Here is a 26478-nt window from a genome sequence, read left to right as displayed (position 1 = left end):
GACTTGACTTGACTTGACTTTGTTATAGAGAAACCTTTCCCCACATGTGAGACCCACCCGACACAGTCAGTTTTGAATAAGACTGGGCGACACAACAGTGGAGTTGCTGCTTTACAGCGCCAGTGACCCCGGGTTCGATCCTGACTACGGATCCTGTCTGTACGGAGGTTGTACGTTCTCTCCGTGACCACGTGAGATTTCTCCAGGTGTTCCAGTTTCCCCCTCACACTCCAACAGGTACAGGTTTGTAGGCTAATTGGCTTTAGTAAATTATAAATTGTCCCTAGTGTACAGGGTAATGCTGGTATATTGGGATCCCTGTTCGGCACGGACTAGGTGGGCCGAAGGGCCTCTTTCCACGCTGTATCTCTAAAGTCTAAAGACTGTATGACTGGAAAATATTTTTCACAAAGCCACTGGGAACAAATCAGAAATACTAAATACTGATATGACCTTTAGTAGAAGGTAGACAAAAATGCTGGAGAAACTCAGCGGGTGAGGCAGCATCTATGGAGTGAAGGAATCGGGTCGAGACCCTTCTTCCGAAACAACCTGAAAATCACCTATTCCTTCGCTCCATGGAAGGGTCTCGACCCGAAACGTCACCTATTCCTTCGCTCCATAGATGCTGCCTCACCCGCTGAGTTTCTCCAGCATTTTTGTCCACCTTCGATTTTTCCAGCATCCGCAGTTCCTTCTTAAACATTTTGACCCTTAATAGATGTCAATGCAATGAAGACCAAGTGCTATTAGATAATAAATCATGTACATAACAGCGTTTATATACATTTCTCGGACTGAAGAAAACTGTCATACAGGTTCTGGACAGAGCAAAGATGAATTCAGGGCAGTCACACTCTCTATCTCCTGTACTTTAGAACACTTCAAGTACTCATCCAGGTCACTTTGAAATGATGTGATAACTGTGTGACATTATCTCTGTGGCTTTCGTGAAGCACATCAGTGCAAAGGGCCATAGATCCCAGTGATCCTCTCCTCAAGGGTCACTGATGAAGACCAATAAACCTATTGTCTTTCCCACACACCCCACTTCCCAAAAGGGTGCCTCGTTTTGGTTTTAATTCTGATACAGAATCAATAGACAATAGGTGCAGGAGGAGGCCATTCAGCCCTTCGAGCCAGCACCCCCATTCAATGTGATCATGGCTGATCATCCCCAATCAGTACCCCGTTCCTGCCTTCTCCCCATATCCCCTGACTCCGCTATTTTTAAGAGCCCTATCCAGCTCCCTCTTGAAAGCATCCAGATAACCGGCCTCCACCGCCCTCTGAGGCAGAGAATTCCACAGACTCACCACTCTCTGTGAGAAAAAGTGTTTCCTCGTCTCCGTTCTAAATGGCTTACTCCTTATTCTTAAACTGTGGCCCCTGGTTCTGGACTCCCCCAACATCGGGAACATGTTTCCTGCCTCTAGCGTGTCCAAGCCCTTAACAATTATTATATGAATCAGAGGTCCGCTGTCAGACAGATCAAAAGAATGGAAAATAAAAGATAAATGACTTACTTTGCACAGATAGAAAGATTGCTTGAAAGGCTGATAGGGAAAAATTCATTGGCAATTTTCGGAATGGAATCTGGTATGAACATAGAACATAGAACAGTACAGAAGATAGACACAAAAAGCTGGAGTAACTCAGCGGGACAGGCAGCATCTCTGGAGAAGGAATGGGTGACGTTTCAGGTCGAGACATCCGAGAAGCCACCCATTCCTTCTCTCCAGAGACGCTGCCTGTCCCGCTGAGTTACTCCAGCTTTTTGTGTCAATCTTCGGCTTACAACAGCACCTGCAGTTCCTTCCTACATAGAGCACCACAACACTGGAATGACTCAATGTTTGTGTGGAACATGATCTCATCTGCCAGTACATGATCCATATCCCTCTATTCCTTGCACCTCCATGTGCCTATCTCTTGAATGCCAGTATGGTGTCTGCCTCCACCACCACCCCTGGGCAATGCGTTCCAGCCTCCCGCCATTCTCAATGGGCCGAATGGCCTACTCCTGCACCTATTGTCTATTGTCCATTGTCTAAACACTTGCACCGCATATCTCCATTAAACTTTCACCCTCTCACCTTATAGTTATGCCCTCTAGTTTTGGACTTCCACCTTCGGAAAAAAAGGTTCTGACTGTCCACCCTATCTATGCCTCAGCGTGAAAACAGGCCCTTCGGCCCACTGAGTCCGCGCCGCCCAGCGATCCCCACACATGAACACTATGCAACACACTAGGGACAATTTACACTTATACCAAGCCAATGAGTCTACAAACCTGTATGTCTTTGGAGTGTGGGAGGAAGCCGGAGCCCTGGAGAAAACCCAGGCGGTCACAGGGAGAGCGTGCAAACTCCGTAGAGACAGCACCCATAGAGAGGATCGAACCTGGGTCTCTGGTGCTGTAGGGCAGCAACTCTGCAGCTGCACCACCCTGCCGCCCCCTTTGTACCCTGGCAGGATTTGAGCAAGTGTCCACAATTAAACGGTGGTACTTTCAGGGAATGGCCCAGTCCGACACAATGGTATTGCATAATCCTATATACTCACTGCATTTAATAGAATTGCTACCCGGATCCACATCCACCCAGTGCCTCAGAGTAGGCTGCCCCCTGCCAATGAGCCTGGCCCTCCACAGGTTTACGCAACCTTTGTTCCAGTCGGGCGGCAGCAGTCTCTTGTTACTGATGGCAGTATTCACCAACCCAGGTTCCCTGCATCTGCCCCTGGGACAGATTGCGTAACAAAGGTCTCCAGAGAGGAAAGAGAGTTGTCACCTGCCCGCCTGCCCTGTCCTTCGTTCAATGTCCTTTCTTGCAGTGGTCCAGGTTATTGTGGTCAAACACAGATCAAAACTAGCATTTTGTGCCTATCTAAAAGGAGTCTTGCTCTGTTGCTGGGCTTGTCGTGGAGGTGTTTGACGTTGGGGTTTGTCAATGTGAAAACAGTACATTCCATCCCTGATCCCTCCTGTCCTAAGGCTTCACAATGGTGCAGCGGGTATAGCCATAGTCCCACAGCGCCAGGGACCCCGGTTCGATCCTGACCTCGGGTGCGGAGTTTCCACCTTTTCGCTGGGACCATGTAGGCTTCCTTCAGTTACTCCGGTTTCCTTCCATCGGTTAACTGACCACTGTAAACCTAGAGTGCGTGTGAGGAACGGGGTACTGATTGTAGATGATCAGCCATGATCACAGTGAATGGCGGTGCTGGCTTAAAGGGCCGAATGGCCTACTCCTGCACCTACTGTGGATATGCAGTATAATGTGGATAAATGTGAGGTTATCCATTGGTGGCAAAAACGGGAAAGCAGATTATTATCTAAATGGTGGCCGATTGGGAAAGGGGGAGATACAGCGAGACCTGGGTGTCATGGTACAAAGGTGTCATTGAAGGTAGGCATGCAGGTGCAGCAGGCAGTAAAGAAAGCAAATGGTATGTTGGCTTTCATAGCAAGAGGATTTGAGTATAGGAGCAGGGAGGTTCTACTGCAGTTGTACAGGGTCTTGGTGAGACCACACCTGGAGTATTGCGTGCAGTTTTGGTCTCCAAATCTGAGGAAGGACATTATTGCCATAGAGGGAGTGCAGAGAAGGTTCACCAGACTGATTCCTGGGATGTCAGGACTGTCTTATGAAGAAAGACTGGATAGACTTGGTTTGTACTCTCTAGAATTTAGGAGATTGAGAGGGGATCTTATAGAAACTTACAAAATTCTTAGGGGGTTGGACAGGCTAGATGCGGGAAGATTGTTCCCGATGTTGGGGAAGTCCAGGACAAGGGGTCACAGCTTAAGGATAAGGGGGAGATCCTTTAGAACCGAGATGAGGAGAACTTTTTTCACACAGAGAGTGGTGAATCTCTGGAACTCTCTGCCACAGAGGGTAGTTGAGGCCAGTTCATTGGCTATATTTAAGAGGGAGTTGGATGTGGCCCTTGTGGCCAAGGGGATCAGAGGGTATGGAGAGAAGGCAGATACGGGATACTGAGTTGGATGATCAGCCATGATCATATTGAATGGCGGTGCAGGCTCGAAGGGGCGAATGGCCTACTCCTGCACCTAATTTCTATGTTTCTATGTTTCTACTGTCTATTGCCTATTGTCTATCGAGTAGTAGAGTCTAAGGGGAGTTGGTGACAATGTGGAGAGATAAACTTAGATTAGATTAATGTAAATGGCAGGTTGAATGGTCAGCATAGACCCGGTGGGTCGAAGGGCCTGTTCCTGTGCTGTATCTCTATGACTAATGACTCTGGTGTGATAAAAAAAAACAAAGACACAGTGTGCTGGACACATTGAGTCAGGCAGCATCACTGGAGAATATCTCATTATTAAGGGCAGCGCAGTGGTGCAGCTGGTAGCAGAGACAGCAGCAGAGACCCATTCTCTGTCCTCACAGTTTCTGTCCTCAGGCACTGTCTGTGTGGTGTTTGCATGCTCTCCCTGTGACTACATGGGTTTCCTCTGTGTGCTCCAGCTTCCTCCTACATCATAGACGTGTGGGCTTGTATTTAAATTATTCTTAGTAGATGCAAAAGTGAGATAACATAGAATTCAGGTGAATGGGTGATCGATAACCGGTGGAACTGTTTCCATACTGGATCTACCAATTCAATTCAAAAACCATGGGGTGACAAAGACTCCATTTCAGGCAACATAAGCCATCTCTGGTCTGGTATGAGTTCATGTTATGGGGAAGAAAGCAGATAGATGATCTTTCACCAGAACGATTTATTTTAATGTTCATATTCATGTCATAGGAGCACAATTAGGCCATTCAGCCCATCAAGTCTTCCCTGCCATTCCATCATGGCTGATCTATCTTCCCCTCTCAACCCCATTCTCCTGCCATCTCCCCATAACCTCTGACACCAGTACTGCTCAAGAATCTATCAATCTCCACTTTAAAAATACCCAATGACTTGACCTCCTCCACGGTCGTTTAGTTTAGTTTTGTTTAGAGAGACAGCGCAGAAACAGGCCCTTTGGCCCCTGAGTCTGCGCTGGCCAGCGATCACCGTGTACACTAACACTACCCTACACAGTTTACAATTATAATAAGTCAATTAACAGCAGCATCTTAAGTGTGGCGGCATCTTACACACATGTGCACCAGCATCTTACACGCATGTGCACCAGCATCTTACACGCATTACACGCATGTGCAGCAGCATCTTACACGCATGTGCACCAGCATCTTACACGCATGTGCACCAGCATCTTATACGCATGTGCAGCAGCATCTTACACGCATGTGCAGCAGCATCTTACACGCATGTGCAGCAGTATCTTACATGCATGTGCACCAGCATCTTACATGCATGTGCCCCAGCATCTTACACGCATGTGCACCAGCATCTTACATGCATGCTCACTTGCATCCTACCAGCCAGGAACATCAGGGACACACGTGCGTGCGGTAGATTGGGTACGTGGGACTTGCGTGGGACTCGGCCGGGGCGGAGTTTGTAAGGCTGCCGCCATTTTATGTTAGTCATCATCATTATCATCGTTGAAAACATCAAAGGGGAACGGTGCGTGTGTTCGACTGATCGCAACTTCTACTGAAGTGTGGATGGCTGTTGGCTCGTCCGCCCTTTGACAGGTCTTGTTTATGGTCCTGCTGGGGGTCCACAGCCCCCTCCTCACCTGGCAAACCAGGTGGGGGAGACGGTTTAGTCGCCGACTATCGACCATGGAGCGGGTAGTGCGGGATTACATGGTACCTATGGTGGGGGGGGAACTCCCACCCCCCCAACCTTACCTGTTTATGTTAGTGAGGGTGATGTACCTTGTTTTAAGTTAACGAGTCAATTACTGTTTAATTACTTACACCATTGATGTTATTGTTCCGTGCATTACTTGTCAGGATTGATAGCATTACTTAGCGGAGAGCACCTCGCATGTTGCTGGCAGGTGTGAATGTTTGGGACCAGGCCAATGTTGATCTTTGGCCCTTGATGAATCTGCCTCTCTCTGATTTCCGATCCAATTTTGGGATAAGATATAAGATGCTGCTTGGAGACATAACTAAGCCAGTGTCTATTGCAGAACATCGCACGGGTTCCTAATTTAGTTTAGGTTACAAATACAGCACGGAAAAATGGCCCTTCGGCCCACCGATTCCGCATCTACCAGCGATCCCTGCACACTAACACTATCCCACACTAGGGACAACTTTTGCATTTATACCAAGTTAATTAACCTACAAAACCAGTACGCCTTTGGAGAGTGGAAGGAAACTGGTTCTCAGAGAAAACCGAAGGAAGTCACGGGGAGAACGTATAGACTCCATGCAAAGTATTCGCAGCTGTAAGGCAGAAACTCTACCACTGCACCACTGTGGGACCTAATGGGAAGAACCATCATTCACAATGCCTCCCTTAGGAACACCTTGTTCTGGGGGGGAAGTTCCATTAACCCAGAGAGACAGGTGCATATTTAATAGTGAGAAACAGATGGAGAAGGCAGTGTCAGGGAAATGGGCTCTGCAATAACCTCTTGGGAATTGTGGTCATGAGTTGGCCTTCACTTCTGAGACCTGAAATCACAGCAAGCCCAGATGGATGAGAGAAAAGAGTCCGCAAGGGTTTTATATGAAATTGGTTCAAGCAAGCTCAGTCACGTTCCTCTAGCCACAGCGATTATTAACTGCTCCAAGTTCAGTTGTAATCAGCACTGAGGAGATCTTAATTGAAGATTAGCGATGGAGGCTGTGGAGGCCAAGTCAATGGATATATTTGAGGCAGAGATAGATAGATAGATTCTTGGTTAGAACGGGTGTCAGCAGTTACGGGGAGAAGACAGGATATCAAAGATAGATCAGCCATCATTGAATGGTGGAGTAAACAATGGGCCAAATGGCCTAAATCTGCTCCTATCACTTATGAACATATGAAGCGATGTAGAGGGAACTATTTGCCACATCTAGCTGTGCTCTTGGAGTATTTGGTTGGGCAAAACTTTCTCATGGAGTCATAGAGACATGCAGCGTGGATACTGGCTCTTCAGCCCAATTTGCCCATGCCAACCAACATGCATTGATATTGGCCCCACCTGCTAGTGTTTGCCCCACATCTCTCTAAACCCTCCAAACCCATCCTATCCATGTACCAGTCTAAACGTTGCTTAACCATTCTGATAGTACCTGCCTCAACTACCTCTTCCAGCAACTCGTTCCATAAACCCTCCACCCACAAAGTTGCCCCTCAGGTTCCTATCAAAGCGTTCTTCCCTCTCATACAAAAGGCCTGCATGGTGGCACAGCGGTAGAGTTGCTGACCCGGGTTCCATCCTGACTGCGGGTGCTGTCTGTACGGAGTTTGCATGTACTCCCCGTGACCTGCGTGGGGTTTCTCCAAGATCTTCTGTTTCCTCCCACACTCCAAAGACGTACAGGTATGTAGGTAAATTGGCTTGGTAAATGTAAAAATTGTCCCTAGTGGGTGTAGGATAGTGTTAATATGCGGGGATCGCTGGTCGGCACGGACTTTGTGGGCAGGAGACCCTGTTTCCACAATGTATCTCTAAACTAAACTAAACTAAACTAAATAAATTATTTAATTCAAGTCTTTGAGGAGTCTTTGAGCGTAAAGGCACTGTTACTTAATTCACTAATAATTCTCAGTAACTTGCAAGGGTGCATTATTTCATTGCAACGTGGAAGCCAGTCAAACTAGTCGTGTATACACAATTTGGGTATAGGTCAGTGTGTAGAAAGGAACTGCAGATGCTGGTTCGTACTGAAGATAGACACTAAGTGCTGGAGTAACTCACTGGGTCAGGCAGCATCTCTGGAGAAAATGGATGAGCGATGTTTTAGGTCGGAACCCTTCTTCAGACTATTGGTGAGTGATTTAGAGACACTAAAGGGTCACCAAGTACACTAGCTGCTGTCCACGTGAGGAATGATGCTGACTGAGCATTTGTTCTGTTCAGACCAGTTTAGTTTATTGTCACGTGTACCGAGGTACAGGGAAAAGCTTTTGTTGCGTGCTAACCAGTCAGCGGAAAGACAATACATTATTACAATTGAGCCATTCACACTGTACAGTTACATGATAAGGGAATAACATTTCGTGCAAGGTTAAGCCAGCAAAGGTCGATCAGGAGCAGTCCAAGGGTCCCTGATACGGTAGATAGTAGTTCAGGACTGCTCTCTAGTTGTTGGTAGGTTGGTTCAGTTGCCTGATAACAGCTGGGATGAATCTGTCCCTGAATCTGGAGGTGTGCGTTTTCACACTTTTGCCCGATGAGAGAGGGGAGAAGAGGGAGTGGGAGCAGTCACAGGTCACGTACAAACTCCGTCCAGACAGCACCCGTGGTCAGGATTGAACCTGGGTATCTGGCGCTGTAGGGCAGCAACTCTACTGCTGCGCCACCGCGCCACTCTGGAGAAAATGGATCAGTGAAAGAAGGGTCCCATTACGAAACATTACCTATCAATTTTCCCCAGAGATGCTGCCTGACCCGCTGACTTACTCTAGTGTTTTGTAACCATCTTTGGTATAAACCTGCATCTGCAGTTACTTTTTACTACGTTAAAGAAAGGACGTACGTACGGGTTAGGAAGGAGGATGTCTAAAATAAATTATGTTTTGGGTGAAAATTGGGAGGTGACGGAAACAAACATGAAGATTCCCTCACTTATGAAAGACCAAGACATCCAATGCAATGAGAGGAGCCAGCTATGTGATGAGTGAGTGTGGAAACAGCAACACTGGTTAATAACTAGCATTAGATAAAGATAAACACCAAACAGTGACCGATATTAGATACATCATCATCGGCAGTCACTTGAAACGAGTATGACTGTCCTCTCCTCTCCACAGGGTCGTCCACTTGTGGTTCTACAGGTGTCTGTAGAGGCCGATCCGTGATCCACTCACCTTGGTGCAACGTGTGCAGTGGAGACTGGCGGTGGCTGTTATACAACAGGAAGCAAATCAGATAGTGTTTAACACCAGATAATGAAGGGCCTGTCCCACTTGGACGTCATTTGCGCGTAATTTACGTGACATCATTTACGCGTGACGATACACGATGGTGTGTGGTGACGTAGGCAGTGACACGCAATCGCGCGCGCCGCCCAAAGATTTTGGAATGTTCAAAATCTTCGCGTGCCATCTGTGCAAATAACGCCCAAGTGGGACAGCCCCTTAACACCAAATAGCGCCCTAACCAGATGCCGTAGTTGCGTAACCGTAGTTACGCAAGGCTGCAACAATAATAGACAGCAATAGCAATAGTTAGTAAAAACATTTGTCAGTAACCAACGTTAATCAACAGTTAGCACAAATGTTGGTCAGTAATTAACGTTAGATAGTTTCTACACAGTTAGCTCCAACCCTTAATAAAAGTAACACTAGTGGACACTAACATCAGAAAGACAATGACAACACTATGCTGCAGAAATGCCAGAAATCAGCCTCTCGCAGTCACTAGCTGGACACAAAATGCTGGAGTAACTCAGCGGGTGAGGCAGCATCTCTAGAGAACATGAACAGAGGATGTTTTGGGTTAGGACCTTTCTCCCCATCCCAAACCTCAGATGTTCCTGCACTCTGTGGGGTTTTTTCGTAAGCTAGCATCTGCAGATCTTTGATTCGACACAGTCCATCCAGTGTAAGGTCCCTTCTAGTACTGGCTGCTGCTTAATAAAGGTTGTAGACACAAGGGATTGCAGATAAAATGTGGAGGCAGGAACATCAGACGCTGGTTTACACTGAAGCTAAACACAAAATACTGGAGTGACTCAACGGGTCTGGAGAGAAGGAATAGGTGACACACAGGCAGCTTTTGTGGAGAACATGGACAGGTGATGTTTGGGGTCGGAGCCCTTCTTCAGGGTGATTGTGGGCATGACACAAATGTCATGAAGTGTCTCCAGGCAGCGGCACTGGGTGGGAAACGCTGCTAGCTTCTGTCTCTCTCTGCCGCCTCTCGCCAGCACCCACCTCCCCCGACCACTGACCCTCCACAAGTCACCACCTTCTGCCGAGCGGATGAGCTCAAAAACGGCCACCCCCAGTGACAATCGGTGCTGATTGCATTGGGAGAATGAATTATCCGGCGCGAACCTTCTTCGCTCACAGAAGCTGGTGCCGGTGCCAGCGTTTTATGATGATCATTCTGCCCCCGGGTTCACTCCAGTGGTTCAGTTTCCCACCTCCCTCACACACAACACTGTCCACAAATCCTCCCCAATCTCCCCTCCACTCTCTCTCCCAACTATGCAGAGCTGAGAATGCATCGTTTGGTCCACATTGCCCCTTTGACCAAAGATCCTACAGCGCCTTTGACAGCAGCAGCAGCAGCAGCAGCAGCAAGTTGCAATGCAATGGTTCTCTTGTCCAGTGCGTTACTAGGGCTACGATTTCCCACGTCCCATCCTTCTCAGTTGATGAGACATTCCGTGGTGTTAGATCGCATTCCCAGTGTGTGTGTGTATGTGTGTGTGTGAGAGCGAGAGAGAGAGCCGTTCTCTCTCTCTCTATTACACCCACCCCCCGCTCTCTGCATTTTAACGAACCTCTTAACACGTGGATATTGTTGAAACTCTCGCTCTCACTCGCTCGCTCCCTCTCTCTCCATTTCACTGCCGTTTCCATGTCACAGGCAGTGTCTAAAAACAACCCCCTCCCAAAAGCATCTAATACCGGGACCCTGATGGACCCTATATTGGCCAGCTAAGGGACGCACTTGTGTGTAGAAGCCTTCTGATAGATACACAGCCAGGAAGAGGCGAGGAAAAAGAGCGGGGGGACCACAAGAAGAGATAATCTCATTAAGACAAGCTTCTTTTTTTTCTCAACCCAAGGGTCTGGGCCATACATTACCGTCCAGATCCTGTCAATATCCTACCCGGGCTACAGATTTACATGCCGCAGCCAAGGTAAGCAAGAGAGAAGCGCCGCATGTTCACTGCCACCTGAAGCCAAACGCGGCAGAATTAATGTCTACAAGCAATTGCAGTCGAGTGATTGCAACTGTATTTTGCAATTGCAATGGTAAAAACCGAAGCGTTTCTAATCGCTCGCAGACAAGATAGATTTCGATATCTTTGCGTGAATTTCGCTGGAACTGCCAATCACTTTCAGTGTGTGTGTGTGTGTGTGTATATAATTAGGTCCAGACTTTTCAGTCGTGATTTCTAGTTTAATCTTTTTCGCGTGCGTTAGTGGGGTTTTTTTTCTTGTGTGTGTGTGTGGCATTAAGTTTTTTTTTTCCCCCCTCCTTATTTTTATTTGTTTGCATTCTCTCCCCTCCCGCGGTGAAGTTGCATCTTGGCAGTGAAACTCCTCGAGTCGGTGCAAGAAAACGATTGCACCCTTAATACCTTTAGTTACAGTCACGGGAAGATGCAACTTGGTTTTGTTTTTAATGGTTTAACAAATAAGTAAACCCGGCGGTTATAGATGCAAAAACTGCAATTAGAGAAAAAAAATATCGTTGCATAATTTCGCCGACTTGGTTAAATCCTCATTGGATTTCAATCTATTAATACAATTACAAGCTGCAGCGAGACTTTTGAAAACATCACACGTACGAAACTTTGATCTCAATGTAAATTGGCGCAGATGATATTTGTAAATCGCCCGAAGGCTCTGCCTGCGATTATTATCTCCAGAATAGGATAATCAGGCTATTTAGTGTATGGTAGTAGAATGCATTTTTTGTGGTTTGCAGGCTGCATATTAAGGGGGTGGCGATGTTTTGATTACTGCCTGAATCTTATAATTGCTGCAGTGATCATATTAGGCTGGCTCTCCGGATAGACTCTCACCCCCCCTCTCTCTCCCCCCCACCCACCATTCCTTGTAGCAATGTAACCAGGATAGATTGACATATCGAGTGGGGAGGGAGAGTGTGGTCGAATCAGGCAGTGATTTACGCCGCTCTCGGAGACTAACAGCGACACCTTACGGGAGACGGGACAGAACGAGGGGAGATGGACACGGAGTAGCTGGAGTAAAGGGCCTGTCCCACTTTCGCGACCTTTACAGGCGACTGCCGGCACCCGTGATAGGTCGACGTGTTGACAATTCAGCGGCGACCAGAAAGACGCTACGGCCTTTTTGGAGACCTCTCACGACCATAGGGGACCTCTCACGACCGTATAGGCGACTCCTGGGGACCTTTTGCAGGTGACCTCTCACGACCATGGGTGAGGTTTCAGGTCGAGGCCCTTCTTCTGAGATGCTGCCTGTCCCGCTGAGTGACTCCAGCATTTTGTGTCCATCTTCGGTTTAAACCAGCATCTGCAGTTCCTTCCTGCACACAGCATCTGAGTAGGGAATGGGCAGATGATGTTTTGGGTCTGGACCCTTCTTCAGGCTCAGTTTAGTGAGTGAACCACTTGATCCCTCCAGCCATTGAGACCTAGTCATACAGCATGGAAAGAGGCCGCTCGGCCCAACTTGCCCATGCCAACCAAACTGCCCCTTCTATGCTAGTTCCACATGCCCACGTTTGACCCATACCCCTCTAAATTGCTTCTATCCATGTGTCAGACGATATGTCTTTCATTTGTTTAGATAGGAACTGCAGATGCCGATATATACTGAAGATAGATACAGAAAGTGCTGGAGTAACTCAGCGGGCCAGGCAGCATCTCTGGAGAAAAAGGATGGGTCCTGATTCAGGACCTGATCCGAAACATCACCCATCCTTTTCTGAATTGGAGTTACTCCAGCGCTTTGTGTCTATCTTCTTTTAATTGTTGTTATAGTGCTGGCCTTAAATGCCCCCTCTGGCAGCAGGTTCCATATACCCACCACCCTCTGTGTGAAGCAGGTTCCTATTCCATTTTCCCCTCTCACCTATCTCCTCTGGTTCTTGATTCCCATTCATCACAGCTGATCTTCTACCTCAGCACCATTTACCAGCTCTATCCCTCCCCACAATCACTACATTCCCTTCATATGCAGATACCTATTATACAATATACTGTATACTCTGTTGCTACTTTCTTTTGAGTGTTAGAACCTCTCCCAGAACCTCTTTCCATTGCCATTCCAATTGTCCTCTTCTTATTCCGAGATTATAGACAATAGGTGCAGGAGTAGGCCATTCGGCCCTTCGAGCCAGCACCGCCATTCAATGTGATCATGGCTGATCATCCCCAATCAGTACCCCGTTCCTGCCTTCTCCCCATATCCCCTGACTCCGCTATCTTTAAGAGCCCTATCTAGAGCTCTCTTATGACCTCTGGTTTGAGATTATTGGTCATGGGAAGTATCCTCACTCTCTCTGGCCAAGAAACAGGCCCTTCGGCCCACCGAGTCAATGCCAACCATATGTTCACACTAGTTCTGCCATACCAGGTTCACATTTGCTGCCGGCACACTAGGGGCAATTTGCAATGGCCCAATTAGCCCACAAACACGTGCATTTCCGGGACGTGGGTGTAAACCCACAGGGTCACTGGGATAAATGTGCAAACTCCACATGGACAGCGCCCGGGGCTAGGATCGAACCCTGGTCTCTAGTGCAGTGAGACTGTGGCTCTACCAGCTGTGCCACTGTACCCCCCCCCCCCCCCCTCGATGTTCCATGAGGTTTATTCTTGTCAGTCTAACCACGCTTCGCTTTGCCTAGGCAACAGCTGAGGATGAATTCTGTGCCGTTTTCTGACACGTGATAAAAAACTCGATCTAAATCCAAAAGATCATTTCAAGTTTTGCATATGTGCCTGGTATTCTCCCTCTGGGTGACTGAGGCATAATTAGGGAAATATATGTGTCACCTTGTTACCATTGCTGCAGACCGTTTAATCAAATATTCACCCATTAACCAAATGCATTGTGAATGAACAGAAGCAGCAATATTTAAACGGTGGACTTGAGGCAATTGAACAGTCTAGAACATTCAGGGACAAACTTGAGACCTTGTGATATTGCGTTCTTGCCTGCTTTTAGGTAAATGTATAAAGTTAAACTGCTGGTATGGAGCCTTACTATACAGCACGGAAACAGGCCCTTCAGCCCACCCTGTCCATGTTGGTCAAGTTGCCATACTGGGTTAGCACCATTTGCCTGTGTTTGGTGCATAAACCCTTCCAACCCTATATATATATATAGATATATATATATATATCCAAATCTCTTTTAAAAGTCCTAATAGCATCCGCTTCCTCTGGCAGCTCATTCCAGATACAGAATAGCCTGTGAGTGAAACAGTTACCCTTGTGATCCCTATTAAATATCTTCCCTCTCAAACACAGCCTTTGCCCTTTATTCTTAGAAGCCTCTATCCTACGATGAAAACTGTGAGCTTTACCTTGTGATCGTATAGACATCAATAAGGTCACCCCTCAGTCTCTGATGCTCCAAAGAAAGTAGGCCCAGCCTATCTAAACCCTCTCTCTAGCTCAACACACAAGGCCAGGTATCACCCTGTCAATCTCTGCTGCACACTTACCAATTTAACAGCATCCTTCATATAGCTGGGTGAACGGGATTATATACAAGGCTCATCAATGACTTGTCACCCATGCCTCAGCCAACAATGGACCATTGTGGGCTCCACCTTAATCATCATTGCTTTCTGCATATCTTTCATGCATTTATTCTATAATCACCGTCTATATCTCTCGTTTCCCTTTCCCCCCGGCTCTCAGTCCGAAGAAGGGTCAGCTATGTATTGTCAGCTATTCCTTTCTTCCAGAGATGCTGCTTGACTCGCTGAGTTCCTCCAGCTTTTTTTTTGTTGTCTATCTTTGGTTTAAACCTGCACCTGCGGTTCCTTCCCATATAACCATATAACCATATAACAATTACAGCACGGAAACAGGCCATCTCGACCCTTCTAGTCCGTGCCGAACACATAATCTCCCCAGTCCCATATACCTGCGCTCAGACCATAACCCTCCATTCCCTTCCCATCCATATAACTATCAAGTCCCACACGGTGACTTGTACAGCTGCATCGTAATGTGACAACTGTCATACTCGGTACTCTTTCCTACGGAGGCAAGCGTGCCAAATGCCTCATTACCACATAGTCCACCTGCCTCGCCCCTTTTCATGGAAACCATGCACCTGTTCTCCCTAGGTAGACAAAATTTCTGGAGAAACCCTTGGGTTTCAGCCCGAAACATTGCCTCTTTCCTTCACTCCATAGATGCTGCTGCACCCGCTGAGTTTCTCCAGCAATTTTGTCTACCTTCGATTCCCCAGCATCCGCAGTTCCTTCTTGAACACACCTGTTCTGTAACACTCTCCAGGACTCTACCATTTACTGTGTATGTCCTGCCATGGTTTGACATAACCGAAAGTGCAACACCTCACATTAGTCAGAGATAGACACAAAGTACTGGAGTATACTCAGCGAGTCAGGCAGCAGCTCTGGAGAAAAAGGATGGGTGACGTTTCGTGTGGGGACCCTTCTTCCCTTGTCAGAGTTACATTCCATTTGCCATTCCATGCTTGACATTGTTAAACAGGTTTTCTGAATGGGATGTAAAGCAAGAGAGAAATTGGATCATTAAAATGTAATCTGAAAATTATATGAATCATAATTGCTTATTATTTCATGATTGCACCGATATGCTTCCCCACACACACACAGTCACACAGCAAGTACATACACATGGAGAATATATGCTGCATCGGGTGTAATTTTGAAGTGAAGAGTAGAGACCTCCAGGTAAAGTTCCCCGGGGATAGCACTGCATTCCCTTAGTGTCGAACTAGTATTGACATTGTATTTATTTTTTATGTTTTCCAATTATCTTATTGAGGAGGTTGAAGTGGATGTAATGGATACCTGGATTTATTGAGAAAACAGTCTTTATATTGTTCAAAGCTTTTTTCAAACAGTTGTCGTGGATTTAAGATGATCACCATTAAACCCAGTATGGAGTACATAGGCAGCAGCTTTAGCCCAAGAACGGTTGTAATGTGGAATTTGCTACTCCTGCAGTGAGATTAAGGTTGCAATCTCCCACCCCATTGCATGGATGTAGTAACAGAACAGTGCACAGTGGCACAGTGGTAGAGTTGCTGCCTTATAATGCCAGTTCAATCCAGAATACGGGTGCTGTCTGTATGGAGTTTGTACGTTCTCCCCGTGATCACGTGGGTCTTATCCGGGTGCTCCGGTTTTCTCCCACATGCCAATGTCACGCATGTTTGTAGGTTAGTTGACCATTCTCTAAAACCCCCCTCTCCCCTCCTCTCCTCTCCCACGCTCTCCCCTCCCCCCCCACCCCACACCCCAACTTTTGTCACTTTGTCACCAGCATGAAGTCCTGATGAGAATACGCGCTTGGGACGAACATCTCCGCTCTTCGCATTATAATTATTGTTGAAGTGTTGTCAAGGCGATAGGATTTACTTTGGACTTGTCTTTCATTTTCTCCAGTTTTTGCTCTCATACTAAACTGAAGATAATTGGGAAAGGCGAGGATTTTTCATACAGCGCTTCTTTGACTAGAATTGTAGCTGCTGAAAGGGTGGTGGCGGAAAAAGATTGAATAGGGACTTTCAGAAAGGAGTGGGAAATGTAAATGAAAGGAAAGATCTACAGAGTTATAGCAAAAGAGCAGAGTAGAGGGGCTAATTGAACTCTTTCATGGAGCTGGCACAGGGTACAATGAGATGAATGGCTACTTCCTATCTTTTCGCTTCGATTGTATGAACATTGAGAGGGGCTGGTGGGGTATTGAATCCGTGACTGTGAAGAGCTGGCAAAAGTAACACAGATGGCTGCACAAGAGACCGCAGATGCTGGAGTCTTGAGCAAGAAACAAACTGCTGGAGGAACTCAGTCGGGGCAAACAAAATAAAATAAGAAGAATGACTGTGATAAACTCCATGCCTTTCACAAAGGTAAAAAAGAATGATTGGTGTTGTGAGAGTAAACACATTATATGTGTAGGAAGGAACTGCAGATGCTGGTTTGCACTGAAGATAGACACAAAATGCTGGAGTAACTCAGCGGGACGTGCAGCATCTCTGGAAAGAAGAAGGGTCTAAACTCATTCCTTCCATCCAGAGATGCTGCCTGTCCCGCTGAGTTACTCCAGCATTTTGTGTCTATCTAGTATGCATTATATGACGAGAGACCCTTCTACAGACTGAAATTTTATTCTCGAGTCTGAAGAAGGGTCCCGACTGTGGCAGATAATTCTCTGCCTCAGGGGGCGGTAGAGGCAGGTTCTCTGGATGCTTTCAAGGGAGAGCTAGATAGAGCTCTTAAAAATAGCGGAGTCAGGGGATATGGGGAGAGGGCAGGAATGGTAGGGGATGACCAACCATGATCACATTGAATGGCAGTGCTGGCTCGAAGGGCCGAATGGCCTACTTCTGCAACTATTGTCTATTGATCCAAAACGTCACCTACCCATATTCTCCAGAGATGCTGCCTGATGTGCTTGAGTTTGGTCTTTAATTTTTAGACCTTAGAGGTTCAGCACAGAAAGAGGCCCTTTGGCTGACCAAGTCCACACCGGCCAGCAATACACCAGCACAGTCCTACACACTAGGGATAACTTACAATTTTTTACCAAAGCCAATTAACCTACAAAGATGTATGTGGGAGGAAACCAGAGCACCTGGAGCAAACCCACTTGGTCACAGCGAGAACGTACTAATTCCGTACAGACAGCACCCATAGTCAGGATCGAACCCGGGTATCTGGCGCTGTAAAGCAGTAACTCTACCGCTGCACCACTATGCTGTCCAATCGTTACTCCAGCACTTTGAAACTTTTTTTTTTGTAAACCAGCATCTGCAATTCCTGCATCTGCCGTGCATTACGGTTTTGTTTTGTTCCTCTTTTTATAAAGTGTCCACTTGGTATCAAGGAGGGATGTAGGGGAGAGGTGAGGGAGAAAGGCGCGGGATTACTACCAGGGTAGAGAATGACGTTCTATTTGTTAACTTGTTCCCTAGCAAAAACGCTCCTTAAATATTAATGCTGTTGAAGAAACTCTCACCTGACCTGGGTGGCACGGTGGCGCAGCGGTAGAGTTGCTGCCTTACAGCGCCAGAGACCCGAGTTCGATCCTAACCACGGGTGCTGTCGGTGTGGAGTTTGCATGTTTTCCCTGTGACCGTGTGGGTTTTCTCTGGGTGCTGTTTGTATGTTGATTGGCTTGGTATAACTGTAAAATATCCCCTAGTTTGTGTAGGATTGTGTTAATGTGCGGGGATTACTAGTCGGTGTGGTCTCGATGGGCCAAAGGGCCTGTTTCCGCTCTGTATCTGTAAACTAAACTAAAACTATTGAGTTCCTCCAACAGTTGTTTTTCTTTGATCTAATATAAAAATATATGTTTCCAAGCAAAATGCATGGAAATGTGCAACATATACATGATTTGATGCCTCCATCTTTGTCACATCAGAAAACAAATGTAGCTGTTCTGTGGTTCAATGATAACAGGCACAATAACTGGATTTAAATTATGAAGTGACCATGGACAAAGAATAAAGTGGGTAATTTAAGCAGGTAACATCTGATCAGCATTTAATTTAAAGAATAACAGTCGCTGTTGGTTGATACCTCCAGTTTCCCTCTCCCCTGACTGTTCTGGTCCTGAGATCTATGAACTGACCCAGTCGACCCAATTCAACGTCCATTCCACTGTTACTTTCCCAGCATTATAATCGCGAAGCGTCCCCGACCCGACCCGACACTTGTCCTTGTTCTCCAGAGATGCTGTCTGACCCGCAGAGTTACACCAGCTCTTGTGTTCAAGAAGGAACTGCAGATGCTGGAAGACCGAGTCTAAAGAAGGGTTTCGGCCCGAAACGTCGCCTATTTCCTTCGCTCCATAGATGCTGCTGCACCCGCTGAGTTTCTCCAGCAATTTTTTGTACACCAGCTCTTTATGTCTTTTTCTTTAAGTGGTTAGGATTCAGTTTTGCCAATGATTGATTGAAAGATCCAGCATGGAAGCAGGCCCTTCGGCCCATCGAGTCCATGCCAACCCTTGATCACCCGTTCACACTAGTTCTTTGTTGTCCTGCTTTCTTACATGTTAGTACAATTTCACAGAGGGCCGATTAAACTACAAACCAGCATGCCTTTGGGATGTGGGTCGGAAACCAGACCACGTGCAAGAAACCCACGAGGTCATAGGAAGAACGTTGAAACTATTCTTGCTATTGAGGGAGGGCAGTGTAGGTTTACAAGGTTAATTCCCGGGATGGCGGGACTGTCATATGCTGAGAGAATGGAGCAGCTGGGCTTGTACACTCTGGAGTTTAGAAGGATGAGAGGTTATCTCATTGAAACATATAAGATTGTTAAGGGCTTGGACACGCTAGAGGCAGGAAACATGTTCCCGATGTTGGGGGAGTCCAGAACCAGGGGCCACAGTTTAAGAATAAGGAGTAAGCCATTTAGAACGGAGACGAGGAAACACTTTTTCTCACAGAGAGTTGTGAGTCTGTGGAATTCTCGGGCCTCAGAGGGTGGTGGAGGCAGGTTCTCTGGATACTTTCAAGAGGGAGCTGGATAGGGCTCTTAAAGATAGCGGAATCAGGGGATATGGGGAGAAGGCAGGAACGGGGTACTGATTGGGGATGATCAGCCATGATCACATTGAATGGCGGTGCTGGCTCGAAGGGCCACAATAGATAATAGACAATAGGTGCAGGAGTAGGCCATTCGGCCCTTCGAGCCGAATGGCCTACTCCTGCACCTATTGTCTATCAAATCTATAAAATGAAACTCCACACAAGCAGCACCCGAGGTCAGGATCGAACCCGGGTCTCTGGCGCTGTGAGATGGCAGCTCTACCAGCTGCTGCTGCCACAATGGACAGACTCAGGGGGCTGAAAGGCCTCCTCCATCCCTGCCTTCTCATGTGGAACATGGAAAGCACCTTACGGTGCATTATTTGTGTTGCCTTGAGCTCTCCTCCTCACCACGGTACATTCTTTAGTCTTTATATTTTCAGTCACTCCAATTGGCATTGAGAGTGTCTTCAATAGCGTTCGTGTTTCATGCAAGTTTTTGTTAGAGAACAGGTTTAAAAACAGAACATCAGTTCCAACAATGGTGTACCGTTTTGTCTTATACATCCCACCCGCTTCCCCCCCCCCCCCCCCCCCCCCCCGTTCTGCTGGATTCTTCCTTGTTAATAGATGGACGCTTTAACAAAAAGAGAAAGAAAAAATAATAACAAACAATAAAATAATGCATACTTGCTGACAACACCAATCATCCCCTCTGCCTTTGTGATCGGCACAGAGTTTATGTTAGAAGTTCTTTTCAATTTGTTCCTATTCAGGAAGCATTTATTTGCCTTTGTCTCGCTTCCCAGGCTAAAATAACTGAAAAAAATGAGCCTTTTGGATGCGAAGATAGACACAAAACGCCGGAGTAGCTCAGGGGGGTCAGGCAGCACCTCTGGAGAGAAGGAGCCCGTGACTTTTCGGGTCGAGACCCTTCTTCAGACAGAAAGTCACAGGAGAGGGAAACGAGAGATACAGATGATGATGTGGAGAGAGATATAGAACAAATGAGTGAAAGTTGTGCAAAAAATAAGTAATGATGATAATGGATGCAAAAAAGTTACAATGATAAACAATTATGCAAAAAAAAAAGTTTTTCTGACTCTCCTTGGTTTAAATCAACATCTGCAGTTCCTTCCTAAACCTTTCGGATGCTTCAGGTGGACTGCCCGATTTAATATGCAATATCCTGGCAGATATTTCCAGAGAGTCACTGAGTTTGAATAACCCACCATTCCTTTGATCTCCCCAGTCCCACCCACCCCGTCAGATCTCTGTGCTGCACCAGCTTTGTCCCCTCCAGCATCCCTGGATTCAACGACACCACCATTACCCTCAACATTCAACACTCTTCCCCTCCGGAATTCTATCCTTAAATCTCTCTGCATCTCCTTCTTTTTGTGTCTTTCCTTAAAATCGACCTCGTCTGAACTTATAGATACATACGACATTTACGCTGGTCCCACCTGCTTGCATTTGGCCCGTATCTATTTAGCCCACGACTATATTATCTATTTATGTGTCTTTTTTTAGTTTCGAGATACAGGTACTTTTGCCCCACCGGGTCAGCGTCGACCAGCGATCCACGCACATTAATACTATCCTGTACCAACTAGGGACAATTTTTACATTTACCAAGCCTATATACCTGTACAACTTTGCAGTGTGGGAGTAGATGGAAGCTGTGCATCTGTCCAAATCTGTGATGCCCCATTGCAAACAGCTTCCCTCTATCTATCCTGCCTAAGCAAGTCAAGATCTTGCATCAACTTTCTTAGCTGTTGTGTTGACTGCAAATGACTTGGAGTTTGACGAACGTTAGGGCAAAAACCATCATTTAGTGTGATCCATTGCCAAGCAGAGGTCCCAGTTTTGCAGATTGCCAAAGTACACAGAGAATGACAGGCTGATCATAATTCACATCTGCAGAGTTCAATCCCACCGTTCATTCCTCCAAGTGAAGGAATTGGTAAAGTGCCTTTAGTGGGACATTCTGGGAGGTCTAAGGAGCTGCCAGCTACGTGCTGTGATGTTACAACGAACTGCAGAATTTGCCCCTTGCAAACATAAAACACCACGGCACTGAATGTCTTTAGTTTAGTTTAAAGATACAGCATGAAAACAAGCCTTTTAGCCCACCGAGTCTGTGCCGGCCAGCGATCCCTGCGCACTAACACTATCCTACACAAACCTGGGACAATTTACAAACGTACACACTCCGTACAGATAGCACCCATAGCCAGGATCGAACTCGGGTCTCTGGCACTGTATGGCAGTAACTCTACCACTGTGCCAGTATGCCACCCTTTTCGCATTATAAAATCGTATTCACTTCAGAGATAATTAAATTGTTGTAATCGATGTTGGGACAAGACCCAAGAGTGTTTACTTGTCATGGAAAATTTTCACACCAACTAACAATTGATTGCAAGACACAGCATGGAACCAGGCCCTTCGGCCCACAGAGTCCAGGTTGACCATCAATCACCCATTCACACTAGTTCCAGGCTATCCCACTTTTCCAACCACTCCCGGCACATTCGGGGCGATTGACAGAGGACCAGTTAACCTACGACCCCGCACATCTTTGAGATGTGGGAGGAAACCGGAGCACCCAGAGTCTGCAGAGTTAGTGAGAACGTGCAAACTCCACACAGGCAGCGTCTGAGGTCAGGATCGGTCCCGCATGTCTGGCACTGTTGGACAGCAACTGCGCCGCCCCATCACGTCCATCAGGAAGGCAGGTTTCCTTCTTGAGAAGATATGGGCCAACTGTGAGGCAGCAGCTCTACCCGCTGCGCCACTGTGCCGCCTCTGTTGTGTCAATGCCGTACTAAACTGAATGTTAAATGCATACTAAGGAGGGGCAATGCATACAACCCCTAAGGCTGCAAATAATCACCCCCCCCCCCCCCTCCTCCTCTTCCAACCCCCCCCCCCCCCCCATCACCACACCTTCTCCTCGTTGCCAATGCACCGGGACAAATAGTTCTGGCATTTCCCAAAGAGCTGAGGCATGAAGAACTCTGACACCAGTATTGGCACAGTGCAAACGGATGCCTGGCATGGTGCCAGCACCGACTGTTTGATCTCTCCTTGATCTTGTGCCACCTTTATTTGTGCTCCACACCTTTACCAGTGTGATTATCAGATTGCAGGGCTGAAATGGTGTCAACACTGTAACTTCAGCTCAGCCTTGCAAGGCAGGCAAAGCTGCCCCAGAACACCTCTCCCTCCTTCCCCAAGCCCCGCTGCAAGACCCACACTCCTGCGTCACAGTCGACTTGTTCATCTAGTTTAGTTTAGTTTAGAGATACAGCGCAGAGGCAGGCCCACCAAGCCCGCATCCCATACACGAGCACCATCCAACACACACACTAGGGGCAATTTACAACTCTACCAGTTAGCGCTATAGGTGCATCAAATCCGGGACAAATAGACTCAGAAATAGTTGCTTTCCGAAAATTATAACTACTCTTAATTCAAATTCACACATGCACTGACTTCACAGCCCAACACCCGGACTTCCATCTGTATATATGTATATAGCGCCACAGAATTGTGCACCTATCCCCCCCCCCCCCCCCCCCCCCCCCTTCCCCCCCCCTCCCTTCTGTTTTTTTTCGTTTTTCTGTTTCTTGTTTTTTTTGTACTAAATTATATGTATGCACTGAGTACGAGCAGCTTTCAATTTCACTGTACATGTATAGTGACAATAAATGGCATATCTATATCTAGCCTACAAACCTGCACGTCTTTGGAGTGTGAGAGGAAACCATAACACCCGGGGAAAACCCTCGCGGTCACGGGGAGAACGTGCAAACTCCGTACAGACAGCACCCGTGGTCAGGATCGAACCCCGGGTTTCCAGCGCTGTAAGGCAGCACCTCTACCGCTGCGCCGCTCAATACCGTATCGATAGTGGAGACACAAGGAACTGCAGATGCTGAAATCTGGTGTAAATTCTGTCACCACAGCCAGTTAGTCAATGTGTAGGAAGGAACTGCAGATGCTGGTTTAAATCAAAGATAGACACAAAATGCTGGAGTAACTCAGAGGGACAGGCAGCATCTCTGGTGTTTCGGGCCGAGACTCTTCTTCAGCCATTCAATTAAATGTACGTCTGTACGTTCTCCTTGTGACGTGGGTTTTCTCCAGTTCCCTCCCACATTCCAAAGACGTGCAGGTTTATGGGCTAATTGGCTTCAGTAATGTATCTTACCAAAGCCAGTTAACAGACAAACCCTTACGTCTTCGCAGTGCGTGAGGAAACCGGGGCACCCGGAGAAAACCCACGCAGGTCACAGGGAGAACGTGCAAACTCCACACAGACAGCACCTGTTGTCAGGATGGAACCCGGGTCTCTGGCGCTGTAAGGCAGCAACTCCACCACTGTGCCAGCCCCTTGGGCCGACAAGTTGGAGAATTCTTGACTGGGTGAGAACCTTCAGAAAGAGAGGAGCAAAGAGTTGGGGACTTTGCAAATTATAAATCATATATTTTCATATTTAATCTTCCACTTGAGCAGCTAAATGCTTGCCAGAAAAATAAATAAACTTAGCTCTGTCCCGACGGAATGCCGCACCAATCCTTCGAAGAATTTTGTGGGAGAGCAACTCTTATGACTCAGGGAGTTGTCATGTCCTCTTTAAATATTCATGGCCACATTTCCAATTTTCTTTCATCTGGTTTTGAACCACATTAAATATATCCAGAGCACATATCAATAGGCGAGGGTACTGGAAAAAACCTTGAGGAAATGCTCGTGCTTTCTGCAACGCAGTGTGAAAATAAACCATACTGGGATGTTATATGTTTTCAAACAGATAAGGGATTGTGAGATTAGATTTTTACACAGAGAGTGGTGAATCTGTGGAATTCTCTGCCACAGAAGGTAGTTGAGGACAGTTCATTGGCTATATTTAAGAGGGAGTTAGATGTGGCCCTTGTGGCTAAAGGGATCAGGGGGTATGGAGAGAAGGCAGGTACAGGATACTGAGTTGGATGATCAGCCATAGAAACATAGAAAATAGGTGCAGAAGTAGGCCATTCGGCCCTTCGAGCCTGCACCGCCATTCAATATGATCATGGCTGATCATCCAACTCGGTATCCTGTGATCATATTGAATGAAGGTGCAGGCTCGAAGGGCCGAATGGCCTACACCTGCACCTATTTTCTATGTTTCTAGATGCTTCGAGGTTACTTCCCTTGAAATGAATCTAGAACTAAGGGATAGCCTTAACTAAAAAGGTTTTGGAGTGAAATAAGGGGGATGTTTTATACTGAGTAGAAAGGAACTGCAGATGCTGGTTTGCATTGAAGATAGACACAAAACTGGAGTAACTCAGCGAGTCAGGCAGCATCTCTGGAGAGAAGGAATGGGTGACATTTCAGGGGCGAGACGCTTCCGCAGACTCAGATTCAGATTCATGATGTTCTGTACTTACCATGGCGCAGCGGTAGAGTTGCAGTCTTGCGGCGCCAGAGACACGGGTTCGATTCTGTACGGAGTTTGTACGTTTCCCTGTGGGTTTCCTCCGGGTGCTCTGGTTTCTTCCCACATTCCAGAGACGTACAGGTTTGCAGGTTAATTGGCATCTGCAAATTGTTCCCAGTGTGTAGGATAGAACGAGTGTGTGGTTGCTCACCGGTCAACATGGACTCGGTGGGCCGAAGGGCTTGTTTCCTCGCTATATCTCTTAAGTAAACTAAACTAAACCTGGCTTCGATCCTGATCTCAGGTGCTGTCTGTGTGGAGTTTGTACGTTCTCCCTGGGACCATGGTGGTTTTCTCCAGGTGTTCCGGTTTCCTCCCACATCCCACAGATGTGCCAGTTAATTGGCTTATGAGAATTGTCCCCTCAGGTGTTGGGGATGGATAAGAAAGTGGCCAAGGGGTGGTCGATGGTTGCTACGGAGAAACAATAACTGTAGATGCCGCTTTATACCAAAGATAGACACAAAGTGCTGGAGTAACTCAGCGGGGTCAGGCAGCAATTCGAGAGAAAAGGGATGGGTAACGTTTTAGATCAGGATCTTTCCTTCAGACTGAAGAAGGGTCCCGACCCAAAACGTCACCTGCTCCTTCGCTCCGTAGATGCTGCCTCACCCGCTGAGTTACTCCAGCATTTTTGTCTACCATTGATATAACATAGTTAGTTAGTGTTTCTAGTGTTCAAAAGGCTGATGTTTGCTAGGAAGAAGCTGTTCCTGAACCTGGAGGTCACGGTTTTCAGGCTCCTGTACCTTCTTCCCGATGGCAGGACTGAAATGACAGTGTGACCAGGGTGGTGTGGGTCCTTGATGATGCTGGCTGCCTTTTTGTGGCATTGCCTCCTGTAGATCCCTTCGATGGTGGGGAGGTCAGTATCTGTGATGGACCAGCAAGTGTCCACCATTTTTTGTAATCTTCCTTCCTGGGCGTTCGAGTTGCTGAACCGTTTTATTTTAAATCAAAAATTGCTGGAAATTTGAATTAATAGCCCAAAACACTGTATCTATTCAGCAGCTCAGGCAGCTGTGATAGCAACCAGCAGTAACAGGCGAGGATAATCAGCCAGTGTCCCTATATTTGTGTAAGGAGGAACTGTGGTTACACCGAAGATAGACACAAAATGCAGGAGTAACTCAGCGGGTCAGACAGCATCTCTAGAGGAAAGGAATAGGTGGCGTTTCTGATCGAGACCCTTCACACCCATCAGACCAATGCCGCCTGACCCGCTGAGTTTCTCCTGCATTTAGTGCCTCTATCTTCCTCTGTTTTAGCGTCTACTGTAGATCTTGAGGTTCCGCTTTGGAATCGAGTCTTGGGAGTTACAAGGTGACTATTACCTATTCACTCCTGGCTGGAACTCTTCACACACACCGTTTGCTGAGAAGCACTGTGGACTATTATTTAAACAGGATTTTATGTTAAAATTGGGGGTGAATCATTGCAATTAAAGTCACGAGGACCAGCATTGCATGACACAAGTACTCTTTCCAAAATCAGGGAG

At 46.9% G+C, this 26478-nt stretch overlaps 1 protein-coding gene across 1 annotated transcript in view; it reads left to right on the top strand.

Moving 5' to 3' along the window:
• Nucleotides 1–9980: 9980 nt before the first annotated feature.
• The window catches only part of rgma (repulsive guidance molecule BMP co-receptor a), a 40886-nt gene continuing 24388 nt past the window's right edge, over nt 9981–26478 (top strand). The window contains exon 1 of the mRNA XM_055661485.1: nt 9981–10910. Within this exon, the coding sequence (XP_055517460.1) occupies nt 10897–10910 (14 nt within the window). The 5' untranslated portion in view covers nt 9981–10896. The remainder of the gene's footprint in view (nt 10911–26478) is intronic.

Source organism: Leucoraja erinacea, chromosome 33 (assembly GCF_028641065.1).
Source record: "Leucoraja erinacea ecotype New England chromosome 33, Leri_hhj_1, whole genome shotgun sequence".
Classification (NCBI taxonomy): Eukaryota; Metazoa; Chordata; class Chondrichthyes; order Rajiformes; family Rajidae; genus Leucoraja; species Leucoraja erinaceus.
This window is presented reverse-complemented; position numbering and strand designations above follow the sequence as displayed.